Source organism: Dama dama, chromosome 19 (genome assembly GCF_033118175.1).
Source record: "Dama dama isolate Ldn47 chromosome 19, ASM3311817v1, whole genome shotgun sequence".
NCBI classification, from domain to species: Eukaryota; Metazoa; Chordata; class Mammalia; order Artiodactyla; family Cervidae; genus Dama; species Dama dama.
This window is the reverse complement of record NC_083699.1, coordinates 47,434,378-47,447,417: the sequence shown is the minus strand read 5'-3', so window position 1 is coordinate 47,447,417 and position 13,040 is coordinate 47,434,378. Positions and strand designations below refer to the sequence as shown.

The following is a 13,040-nucleotide window of genomic DNA, read 5'->3' as shown; positions in this document are numbered from 1 at the left end:
TTTTTGTCGTCTTCTTCTGGAACTCCTATGATTCGAATGTTGGGGCGTTTCACAGTGTCCCAGAGGTCCCTGAGGTTGTCCTCATTTCTTTTGATCCTTTTTTCTTTTTTCCTCTCTGCTTCATTTATTTCCACCATTTTATCTTCTACCTCACTTATCCTATCTTCTGCCTCCGTTATTCTACTCTTGGTTCCCTCCAAAGTGTTTTTGATCTCATTCATTGCATTATTCATTTTTAATTGACTCTTTTTTATTTCTTCTAGGTCTTTATTAAACATTTCTTGTATCTTTTCAATCTTTGTTTCCAGGCTATTTATCTGTAACTCCATTTTGTTTTCAAGATTTTGGATCATTTTTATTATCATTATTCTAAATTCTTTTTCAGGTAGATTCCCTATCTCCTCCTCTTTTGTTTGACTTGGTGGGCATTTTTCATGTTCCTTTACCTGTTGGGTATTTCTTTGCCTTTTCATCTTGTTTAGATTGCTGTATCTGGAGTGGGCTTTCTGTATTCTGGAGGTCTGTGGTTCCTTTTTATTGTGGAGGATTAACCCAGTGGGTGGGGTTAGACGATTGGCTTGTCAAGGTTTCCTGGTTAGGGAAGCTTGCGTTAGTGTTCTGGTGCGTGGAACTTGATTTCTTCTCTTTGGAGAGCAATGGAGTGCCCAGTAATGAGTTTTGAGATGGGTCTATGTGTTAGGTGTGACCTTGGGCAGCCTGTATGTTGATGTTCAGGGCTATGTTCCTGCGTTGCTGGAGAATTTGCGTGGTATGTCTTGCTCTAAAACTTACTGGCTCTTGGGTGGTGGTTGGTTTCAGTGTAGGTATGAAGGCTTTTGGACAGTCACTTATTACTTAAAGTTCCATGTAGTCAGGAGTTTTCTGGTGTTCTCAGGTTTTGGGCTTAAGTCTCCTGCCTCTGGATTTCAGTTTTATTCTTCCTGTAGTCTCAGGACTTCTCCAACTATACAGCCCTGGTGATAACCCATCCCTGGATGCTTCTCTACCCCCAGGAAGGGATCACGAACTTGGTGAGGTGGCTTTCTTCAGCCCAGGGCTGCCAGTGGCCGAATAAGTCCCTCAGTTCTGAAGAGGGTCCTGAGCACACACCACAGCATGCAGTTTACCTGCCTCTCCTGGGGCTTCTACGTCCACCCAAAGAAGTGGGTCTGCAGGGCCTATGCTGCTGCTTCTGCGAATGGGCTGAGGAGAAGCGCCAGGGTGCCAAGCCTCTCTTGAAGATGCAAAACCAGGGTGTCAAACACACCCCTTCCAGGACAGGCAGAAACCGTCCCCCCATGAGTGGGGTGAAACCCTGGACGACATGGAAGTCACAGTGGTCTGGGAGGAGAACCTGAACTAAGCGGTTTGAGCTCTGCCGGCGCAGACTCCGGCCAACTTCCTGGAAGCCGCTTTGTTAACTCCAGTTGATTTCTCTATATAGACCTTGTATCCTGTGACTTGTCAAACTCACTGATTCTAGGAGATTTTTGTAGATTCTAGGAGATTTTCATAAACTATCATGTCGACAGGTAGTGACTGTTTTATTTCTTCCTTTCCAAACTGTATGCCATCTTTTTCTTGCTTGATTGCACTGGCTAGGACTTCTAGTGCATTGTTGAATAAAAGTAATGAGGGAAGACACCTTTGCCTTGTTCTTAATCTTAGGAGGAAAGAATTCTAGTAGGACTTCTAGTACATTGTTGAATAAAAGTAATGAGGGAAGACACCTTTGCCTTGTTCTTAATCTTAGGAGGAAAGAATTCAGTTTTTCACTGCTATTTATGATGTCATTTGTAGTTTTTTTATATATACTCTTTATCAAGTTAAGGAAGATATCTCCTATTTGTAGTTTGCTGAGAGCTTTTAATCATAGATAGATGTTAAGTTTTATCAAATGCTTTCCCTGTATCTAAGGGATGGTGCTATGTTTTTTCATCTTTATCCCATTAATGGGATTCAGACTGAAGGAGCAGCACCTAATCTTGAGACATGTCAGTCTTAGAGCCACATGATGGTTCTTGAAGCTTCAGCTTGGTCATGACATAAATTCACTTCTCTTTACCATGCATAGGTTAAAGCAAATCATGTGACCTGGCTCTCCTGCACTGTAGGCAGATTCTTTACCGTTTGAGCCTCCCTCTTATAGGGAGGACAACAAATAATTGATATCAGTAATATAACTGACCACACATATCATTCTTAATTGTATGTAATAGGTTGTGTGTGTGTGTGTGTGTGTGAAAATTAATACATTAAAGAAGAAAAAGATCTGGAAAGATATAAACAAGTGTATCTTTTTATCTGTACTTTGTACTTTTTATTTTAAAATTGCTTTATAATTAAAAAGTTTAAGAAAAATGTAAATTTGGTCTCATTTAATACTGTATTTTAAATATGATTCCTTATTTTAGATACTCAGAATTTTTGAGCCGGAAAGGACCAGTTGTCTGTCCTGTTCAGTACTTCCTGTCTACCTTACCTCCTAGGTCTATGCATACAGAAACTTTGCAGAAGTGCTTTGTTCCAAGGTTGTGTAAACTAGTGGAAGATTCCTCTAGAGCAGGACATTATCTTAATATCAGAAAGCAAAGAAGGCTTGAGAAATAGTTGCTAAGAATCTAGTTTAAAATAGTCTTGTAATTGTTTTAACTCAAGGAATCACAAAAACACAAAAATCACAAAAACACCTGAAAAAAGTCCATTCATCCTTCTGTAAAATGTCTATTGAATACCTACTTCTTTATCATCCAGTCCACAACTGGGATTTTAAATGGTATAGTGAATGCTTCTAGATTTTAAAGGACACGTATTAGGATATGAAGTGTGAGTTCATAATAAATAATTATCAAGGATATTTTTCTCAATTTCGACAACTGAGAGATCCAAGATAGTGATAATGATAACAGCTAAGATTTATTGGCTACATATAATGGTTAAGCATACTTTGTGCATTTTATATGTATTGTCACTCTCAACAGCTTCATCACGTGGGTACTACTGTTATCTGTAGATTATAATTGAAGAAATCAAGGCACAAAGAAGCTATGCAAATTGCCAAAATCTTCTGACCACAGAGCTACAATTTGAACTTGACCAGACTTACTTCAGAGCCCATGATCTTAACCACTATACTGAGTCTCTAGAAGAAGGCTAAAAGAAGGTTATGCTGTTTTCTAATATCACAATTCCTTCCTAGATAGGAATTGATTCTAGGTCAAATATGTATATAAGAAAATTATTTAAGCTTAAAAGTAAGTTAAATCATGTTAGGTAGCTAATAAGCACAGGTTTAGCAGGTGAAGTGGAAAACAGTGCTTTCTGTACCTTCAGTTTCCTTATTATTGTGTATTTTAGCTTACTAGTTATAAACATGGGCTTTAGATTAAGATCTGGCTTCACTTCCTAGATTAATGACCTTGGGCAGGTGAAAGGTTAGTAAATGGAAACTGCTGTTTCTTATTGGTTTGGAAAGCCCATGGTGATGGCTACATTTCTTTTATTTTTTTCTTGATCAGGTGGATTTATTTAAAAAGAGTCTTCTGTTGATCCCTATTCACCTGGAAGTCCACTGGTCTCTCATTACTGTGACACTCTCTAATAGAAATATTTCATTTTATGATTCGCAAGGCATTCATTTTAAATTTTGTGTAGAGGTAAGTTAATATACTCCCCCACTCCTTTTTTCCTATTCATTTTGTCATTGACCAAATGGTGTCTCAGCTCTAGGATAGAACAGCAGAAGTCAATACCACATGTGATCAGCTTCTGTCATGTCATGTCAAAATGTTGGGAGAGGAAAGGACTATAAGAGGAACCTCCAGATGGGAAGAGGTAGCAGTCCAGGATCTGGATCCCTGTCTGAGATACCTGCCCTATTTGGATTTCATCAGATCTTTTTTCAGTCATTCCCTTTAAACTACATTTTGAATATGGATAGAAATCATTTTCTGGGACTTCCCTGGTGGTCCAGCAGTTAAGACTCCATGCTTCCACTGCAAGGGGCACAGGTTTGATTCCTTAGGGAACTAAGATCCTGCATGCTGCGAGGTGCAGCCAAAAAAAACAAACAAATCATTTTTCTTGGTTTCTCCTAGAGCTAAAATTGGTTTGTATCTTCAAAATAACTTCTGTAGAATGAATCAGAGCCAAGAGAATCAGCTGGCAAAATATTAGAGTTCAACTAATAAGAGTTCAACAAGATGGCAGGATACAAAGCAAGAAAAATCAGTATGTTTCCTGATTTTCCTGCACTAGCAAGAGCTAGTTAGAAAATGTAAACAGATTTCATTTAAAAAAAAAAAAAAACAAAGAGGTGAGTTACCCAGGAATATACCCTAACAAAAAAGGGGACATTCTTTGAGATGAAAACTCTAATGTATATAAAGGAAATCTGAATAGATGGAAAGATAAGCACACTCAATATTAGGAGATTAATTCTCCCTGAACTAATATAAACCGATTTTTGTCCTAATCAGTTTCTCAGAAGGATTTTCAATGAAACCTGATAAACTCATCCTAGAATTTATATTGCAGAATTCATGTCATGAACAGCTAAAATAGTTTTGAAGTAGGAAAAAACTGAAGGAAGGAATACTTGGTCTACTAGATGTCAAACCATACCACAAAGTTTTAATAATTAAAACTTTTAATTATATTGGTTAGGAGTAGACAAGTAGATTGGTGGAACAACAGAATCTAGGAATAACTCATGTATATGTGGAAACTTAGTATATGATAAAGTTGAGGAAGGACAGGCTATTTGATGTATGCCTTGGGAAAGTTAGCTATTTGGAAAAGTAAAATACAAATTCTGTTTCATACTATTCATATATAAGAAAAACAAATTCCAGATGGAATAATGAGCTAAATATAAAACATAAAACTGAAAGTTAAAAAACAAAACAAAACTGAAAGACTAAAATATAGATGTTATGTTCTCAGAATATGAAAAGCCTTCTTATCCAGAACCAAAAAAGCAAGACTATATCATAATTTGAAACTTAAGTATGTCATAAAGTTAAAAGGGATTGACTTGGAGAAAAAGCTACTGACATATATAACAGTCACTTTCTAGAATATAAAAAGAACTACAAATGAGCAAAAAAAAGAAGGATCTAAGAAATGGACAAAGGATAAAATAAGTGATTTTTAGGAAAAATGCCAGTAGCTGTTAAACCCATGGAGAGATGCTCACCAGAAAATGGGAAATGTGCTGCAGTCAGTGGGGTTGCAAAGAATCGGTCACGACCTAGTGAATGAACAACAAGAAATTAAATTACCTCAGAGTTCCATTTTTTGCCTATTATGTTAGGAAAAGTTTGATGGTACTAAAGTGAGTGTAAGGAAATAGGCATTCTCATATTTTCTGGTGGAGTATATAAATTGATACAGCCATTTGGGGAATAACCGAAGTTCTAGTTGCTTCTAAGTGCCTTTTAAGTAAAAAAGATGCATATCCTATTACAAACTAGTTCTGTTTCTTGTTGTATACTCCATGAAAGTACTTGTGTATGCACCCAAGAATGGGGCACACACCAGGGTGCTCATTGCAGCATTATTGATAATAGTGAAAGTCAAAATGAACTAAACTTAGCTCTACCAACAGAATAGCTGAATAAATATACTGTAATGTATTCACAATATTAAACAGACCATAGCAGTTACAGAATATAGTATTGGGTTGGCCAAAAGTTCATTTGGATTTTTCCATACCATCTTACAGAAATACCTGACCAACTTTTTGGCCAACCCAATAGATCTTTGTGTCTTAACATGGAAAGATTTACAAGACCTACTGAGTTTGAAAAGGCAAGTTGCAGAATGATACAATATATGGGGGAAAAAATATGAATATACAGACGTGTATATGTATGTATATACAGACATACACTTGTGTATATATACATGTACATACACATTTCTCCTCCACGTTCAGAGGGTTAATTTAATTCATGTAACCTCTGACTTCACCCTTACAGAAAGATAGGCAGAGAAAGATATGCACAAAGAGGTGGAAGGCATAGGGGAAAAGTATAAGCTCCAATAGGCTTTATCTTGGGAGAGATTTCAGCATTGGACTTGACTGTATTAGTATCCAGAATGAATTTAAATAACATAACTTTCTAGAAACTGAGTGATACTTTTACCTGCAGCCCTCAAAAATATGGAATATATCTAAGGCTAGAATGTTTAAATTTAATTTCAGTTATTAATGATTTCTGCCATGGATTCCTTCCCTCTGTTGAGCATTGGCAGTAATTAAGACATTCTTTTTGTTTTGCCAGTATTTCATTTTAAGTTTCAAATTCACCAAGCTGACTTATTCCTGGAAAAGGCTGACCATCTTATTAAAAAGATCTAATTAAAACATATACCAGTGTCCACAGTTTTAAGTGCATACAGTATAGAAGGTCTGAGTCCTTCACTCTATAAAACGAAAAAGGTCTGAAGTCAAGTTCCAGCTCTAAACTCTTTAATGCATACTCTGCCCAGTGGTGGGGCCACAGCCTCCTCCTTTGCTTCTATCTGCTGTGGGCAGGTTCCATTTTTCACCAACTGATGGAACACAGCATCTGTGTTGTGGTTTCTTTTTAACCAGAATATAAGAAAGTATTTGCTGACTGAAGCCAGAGAAAAAAATAGACCTGAATTTCTTCAGGGTTGGCAGACTGCTGTTACAAAGGTAAGTAAGTGATAAAAATGAAAACCCAGGCATGTCAAGGGGCTGAAATTATCTAAGGGGTGGGTGTTTTTAAATGCATATGAAGACTGATCATGAAGATAACCAAAGGAGAGTCTGGAGGCTGCAGGGAGGCAGCTCAGAATAAACCTCAGCTCAGTATTCATCATTTGGCTGCCCAGTTTCCCGCTGCTTGCTGGAGCAAGTAAATTCAGTCATTTCATCCCTGGGGCAGCTTCTGATGATATAGTTGCTCTGTTAAAAAAAGACATCTGCTTCTTGCCTCATGGCTCTTATTTACAGATGATTCATATAGACCCAGAGAAATACTGACATGACTATTTTGGATTCACCAAGGAAACAAGTGCACTGGGCTGCTTTCCAGGCATTTGGGGAAGACAAGTGGCTTGAGAGCTTCAGCTCTGAACACAGTCTAGAAGCAGCACTATGTTTAGCCATAGACAGTAAAGCTGTATATGGGGCAGAGTAAGCAGGCCTACCCTTTTAACTCTATCACAGATACCAGGGTCTTGCATTTTATGGGGCACTGCTTTGTTTTCCAAGTGTTTTTATATGTATGATCTCATTTGATCCTTATAATCTGAGTTAGGCAAGTCATTTAGGAGTAAGAAGCATCTGTGACCTTCCCCAAAGTTCATCAAAACCATTGACCATCAGGTCCTTGAACTCAGGTCTATTTGGATCAATGACACAATGTTAAAGAGGCAGAGTCTTGAAATAAACCTTTAACCCAAACCCAAAGGGACAAGGTTTATTCATTTATCCTTGAACTAAATGCTAACTTTTAAACTTATATTTCGTGTTTCATAATAAACTAAGGTAGTTTATTATGTTGAAACCAGAACTGCTTTTGTGAATATTGTGAACTTACCCAACAGTATATCCAGGTATTCCCCTAAATTTAATCAGGATCTTTCATGTTTCAACACTTCAGGCAGAATATAGTAACAAGTTCTTTGGAAAACATTCTGTTTACCTTTACAGTGTCTTTAAAAGAATAGGACAGAGTTGTGAAATACGAGATGAAGAGTGAAGACTGCCAAGCAGCATTTAGTACTAAGTATTCAGAGTCCAGGTCTGCGTTCTCTGAGTCACAATTCCATTTTGATTCCATTGTCAGTGAATTGATAGCAAAACTGATTATCCATGGAAGTTTTAAAATAGGATTTTTGACTTCCCATTTCTCATGTTTAGGCAAATGTTCTATAAGTGACTGCTTGATAGCTCTTTTCATGTGGCCAGGTGCCTCATAAACTGAAAACACTTTGTAAACCAGAGGTATATAGCAGCTGTCTTGGATACAAGTTTCCTGCAGCTTTTCTTATCTGACAGGGAACACTTGATTTTATTTTAATAATTGTTTTATTTTTCCCCTTAGTGTATTCCACAACAGAAAAACGATAGTGACTGTGGAGTATTTGTGCTCCAGGTAAAGAATTTTTTTTTTGTATTTACAATTTATAAACTTGTTGGGTTTAGAGAAGGGGGATCCCTCTGATGTGTGCATGGTACTAGGTACAGGTAACAGAACATTTTTCCTCCCAAACCTTCTGTGTCATTGAAAAGCAGTAGTTCTTATGTTTTCATATATTATCATTAGGAAGAACTACCTTCTAAGGCTGAGGATAAATAATTGGTATCACCGTGTATTATCAGGTTTTTGGCAAGTCACATTGGAGACTGACCTGAATTGATCCTGTCATACACTCTTGGCATTTGTAGAATTAACTATATTTTTTTAACCACTGGCAAGTAGTCTTTTACCACAGAGTAAAAACTAACTAGATTTTAAATGAGGGCCACATTCAGACACTGTGCTTTCTCATGCTGCAGGTTCCCTTAGGCTTCAAAGAGCTATTGAAAAAGTTGTTATATTTATGAAGGAAATCATAGTTTATAATCCATGATTTACAGATTTTCAAAGATCTTGGAAGATGGGCTCACTCATATGACTTATGAATGTCTGGGGTTTGTAAACAAACTCAGGTTCTCACTTAAAGGCCATATTAGGTTTGACTGCATTCTCAGCAAGTTTCACCTTGAGAATTGGAACCTCTATGGCAGTTTTGCTTTTCACAGTATTGAGTGGGGAGGGAGGGAGTATCCCAAGCCATATACTTACCTGAAAATTTGACTGTAATTTGGAGGTAACTTTTTTTTGTTTTTTGGAGGTAAATGTTTTAAAACAGTATGTTTTACAAGTCTAAACCAACTTTTAACATTTGCCTTAGACCCTATTCTGTTAAGTCTGCATCTAATAAAATGGTGCGTTGGGCTGGTACATAACTCCACATGCCACTTAAGTGTTTCTGGGACCTTTCCAGTACTGCAAGTGCCTCGCCTTAGAGCAGCCTTTCCAGTTTTCCCAAGAAGACATGCCCCGAGTGCGAAAGAGGATTTACAAGGAGCTGTGTGAGTGCCGGCTCATGGACTGAATCAGCAGGGACTCTGGGAAGTCTGACCAGGTTGGAGCAGGTGGTTTGTTACTTGAATCTCCAAATACTTATTTGAATTTTTACAGGTATTTCAAATCAGTGGTGTTGGGCCACTATTGTTACCTCAAGTTTATTTTCTGCCCTTAACTCATTTCACTAGTGACCATGTACTATTTTTTAATGTTCAGTTTGGTTTCATCTTTAATTTTATGGATTCTGTGTCTGTCCCCCCCATATTTAATATTTATTATCCAAACGCATGCATATAGACAGAGCATGCAGTGCAGAGTATTAAAAAAAAAGCCTAGTAGATTTGGTGCAGCTTTTGAAACTTAGTTAGACGTGAACTGAATACAGGTTTAAATTTTAATTCCAGAACCTAAAAATGCAGGATGTTTTTGATACAACGTAACTCTGAGAGTAGTAGATGTTCCCTGGGGCATAAAGGGTAGCTAGGAGGGGTTTTGACAGTCAGTCCGGTTTTATTTTTACCAGCAGCACCTTTCAGTGACTTCTCTCTTCAGCGAGTCCCATTCCTTTTAGAGGATGAAAAGGAAGTGGCCGTAAACTGACTGGTATGTTGTTTATGGTGGCACACGTGTCAGCACAGTGCCTGCCCTGGGAAGAGTTAAGGTATGAGACAATGAAAGTGACCGTGAGGGTCCAGTTATCTTCACAAATGAGGTTTCAGCCTTGGCTTTAAGATTTATAATAAATGCTTTAATCTTATAAAAAGCTTTTGCTGGAACATTGAACTCCTTGGATTCTTCTGGTTTTGATCCATTAAAAAATTAGTATCTGTCAAACTAGTGGTCAAACAAATGAGGATCCAGCCTAAGAGTAATTTACAAGTTGTCACTTCCCCTGTGTTGTTTCCCACATGGAAGAAATTAAGATTTGCCAAATACCTATTTCAAGGGTATTTAAAATATAAACATTCAAAACCAAAGACTAATTTTAGGTCTTTTGGACGTGGATGGGGAAGAGAGAACGGAAAATGTAATAAGGGAGACTTGATACTGTGGGGGTTACAGCAAATGTTAGGAGTTTTTCCCCTCATTTCTCTAATGATCTCAGTAATATGCAGGGCTTATCTGTCTCTGCTTGACCACCCCTGAGACTCCAGCACAGGAGTCCTTTTTTTTTTTTTTTTTGCTTCCATGAACCTCATCTTCTGGGGGAAAGCAGAAGTGGCCTGGTCCTTACCTTTTGCTGCATTAGGATTAAAGTAATGGATCTAGCATCTTTAATAGAGTTTTGTGATAACTGGAAAGGAAAGGAGGAACAAGCAAATGGCAAAAGATACTTGGGTTAATGCCTTGCTAAGTGTGCGGTGTTGAAAATAAAAAGCTAAAACGTGCAGATTTACTTGGCCATAAGGTAGGGCTGACTGCCAGCAGTTGAGGGTGGAGTCAGGACATGTTTACGTGCAGGGTTCCCTATCCCCAGACATTCCAAGCACCAACACCAGTGTTTACATTATAAACAGGCCAGCACTTTCCTGTTCCCTCAGACTCAAAACTCCTTAGTATAAAACCAGGTCAGTATTTCTTCTTGTGCTTCATATCATTAGACTGAGATTAGAGGCACTTTGTGCTGCTACAGGTAGGGCTGCATCCACATTGGAAAGGTGACAAAATGGGTTGGGTGTTTTCCTGAGGTTTTCAGGCATAATTATGCAAACGAGATTTTTCAAATCTGTATGCCAGACGTTTGCTTACTTTTTTTTTTTTTGGTAATTAGTAAGTAGGCTGTTGAAAATGTCTTATACTTTAGAGTGCCATAGTTCATATCTCACTGACAGAACCAGGCATGCAAGAGAGTTGTGTTCTGGCAAAAAATATTAATGCCCCAAGCTTGAGCTGTCATTTCTTTCAGTCTGAGAAATAGTCATTCTCTTAGCAGTGAGGCAGAGAGAACCTACAGCGAACTGTCCCAAGTCACGGGTCTGTTTCATGTCCAGCTTAATAGGGCACCTTGAGCTACACTGTCCAGCATGCTTTAGCTTAAATGTCAAATATTTTAAGTCTGGTTAAAATGTTTCTGTTATTCATGAAGCTTGTTTCAGTACACACAGTTACTTCTCACCTGCCCTTCCTACCCCCAAGTCTTGTGATTAGGTATAAACCTCTATTTAGCCCAAGTCCTCCTTTAGGATGGCCTCTTTTCCTGATGTTTGCGATATGGTTTTTGTGCAACAGAAATTTCTGAAATATAGTCTGGGCTGTTGGTAGAAGAGACAGGCATTGTTTTGTTTTACTCTCACTAGCTTGGCACTGACTTGTCTGGGTGCCCACAAGGTGGGCAGAACTTATGCTTTGGGGGTTGAGGGCAGGCCTTACACAAACTAAAAGCTGCTTATGATGTGCCTTCAACAAGTTGCTCAGTCCTCTCCATCAGCAAACTTACCAGTCTGCAGTTTCTTTTATCCTTTTGTAAAATCTATAGCAATGAATGTAGATTTAGTTCAACTTTTAGTTCTCTCAAACTAAATGGCTCAGACGGTAAAGCGTCTGTCTGCAATGCAGGAGACCCCGGTTCGATCCCTGGGTTGGGAAGATCCCCTGGAGAAGAAAATGGCAGCCCACTCCAGTACTCTTGCCTGGAAAATCCCATGGACAGAGAAGCCTGGTTAGGCTACTGTCCATGGGGTCGCAAAGAGTCAGACATGACTGAGAGACTTCACTTTCACTTTTAGTTCTCTCAATCATAGAGAACCAGTCTTCTCTTAAGAAAGGGAGAAGCAGCAGCTGCTTGCTGCCAGCAGTCCCCAAATCTTTTTTTTGGCTTTGCTTTTTATTTTCTACGTATCACTGACTATAATTAACACTGGTCACCTTGAATTCATAGTTGTAACAAAGGAACAGACCTGAGACATCGCCAGCACTAGCCTAAGTAGAGCTGCCCCCTTTCTCTGCAGTTGTGGTTTACTACTTCCTGGGTTAGAAGGAATAACTGGGAGCTCTGCATGGATCAGACCCTTCAGGCAAGACCCAGTATGTTAGTAGTGTGAATTAGATATACTGACTACCTGCTCTGCTTAATTGCTATGAAACTGAACTAATCAGCAGTTATAAAGCACATACTTTGTTATGTGCTAGGCTCTGCCTCCTGGCCTGTAGATAATTTAAGAAGACCTAGGGAATACCATCAGACGTGCTAATTGTATTTGGGTGTTAACAAAAGCAGATCTAGACAAGCTGTCCACTTAAATGGTACCTTTTGGTCAGAAAAAATTTATTTAAAGATTGTGATCATGTAAAATTACTCAAACCTTCTAGCAAAAATATTTTTTGAAAAATAAACTAAATGCCTTTATAAATGTGTGTTCTTGTGTTGGATAACATGTACTGTTTGGTGAGTAGTACTTTTTCCCAGTGGCATTCCGGTCATGACAAGGCTTATCTGAGTAGGCTCTAAGCAGCTCACTGTCCAGTGTAGCACTTTCTACAGTAATGGAAATGTTCTGTATTTGCATCCACTACAATAACCATTACCACAGGGAGGTATCGAGCATCTAAAATGTGGCTAATGTGACTGAGGAACAGTTTTAATTAGCTGCATGTAGCAAGAGACTACCATATTAGTAACTCTCAAATCAAAATGGACATGCAAATTCTGCACACCATTCAGATTCTCTCCCAAAATATATTAATATTCCAGAGTAAGAGTGTTTCAATGTCTCTTGGTGAGGAAAAACACAGTAAGTTGGGCCAATTTTATTGAAATCTGTTACAGAAGACAATTCAAATATGAAATACTGTTTGTGGTTTTAAGGCCTATAGAAATCTGAATCACATTTTACTGCAAAATATAAAATACATTAATTCAAACTACTGTAAAAAAAAAGACTGTATGTGCTCATTAAATTACTTGCACATTTTCCTAAATACTTACAACTA

At 38.1% G+C, this 13,040-nt stretch overlaps 2 protein-coding genes across 5 annotated transcripts in view; one reads left to right on the top strand and one right to left on the bottom strand.

Moving 5' to 3' along the window:
- SENP5 (SUMO specific peptidase 5) overlaps positions 1-12,473 on the top strand; it is a 53,127-nt gene extending 40,654 nt beyond the window's left edge. The window contains exons 7-10 of one of the 4 annotated variants that reach the window (XM_061166889.1): positions 3,519-3,656; positions 6,602-6,685; positions 8,082-8,132; positions 9,028-12,473. In XM_061166889.1, the coding sequence (XP_061022872.1) occupies positions 3,519-3,656; positions 6,602-6,685; positions 8,082-8,132; positions 9,028-9,138 (384 nt within the window). In that variant the 3' untranslated portion in view covers positions 9,139-12,473. Of the gene's footprint in view, positions 1-1,013; positions 3,470-3,518; positions 3,657-6,601; positions 6,686-8,081; positions 8,133-9,027 lie in introns of those variants that run through there. The other 3 variants (XM_061166894.1, XM_061166891.1, XM_061166890.1) reach the window with 3 other exon arrangements.
- Positions 1-13,040, bottom strand: part of NCBP2 (nuclear cap binding protein subunit 2) — a 37,438-nt gene that overhangs the window by 17,560 nt on the left and 6,838 nt on the right. The window contains exon 5 of the mRNA XM_061166895.1: positions 5,198-5,251. Coding sequence (XP_061022878.1) covers positions 5,245-5,251 — 7 coding nt within the window. The 3' untranslated portion in view covers positions 5,198-5,244. The remainder of the gene's footprint in view (positions 1-5,197; positions 5,252-13,040) is intronic.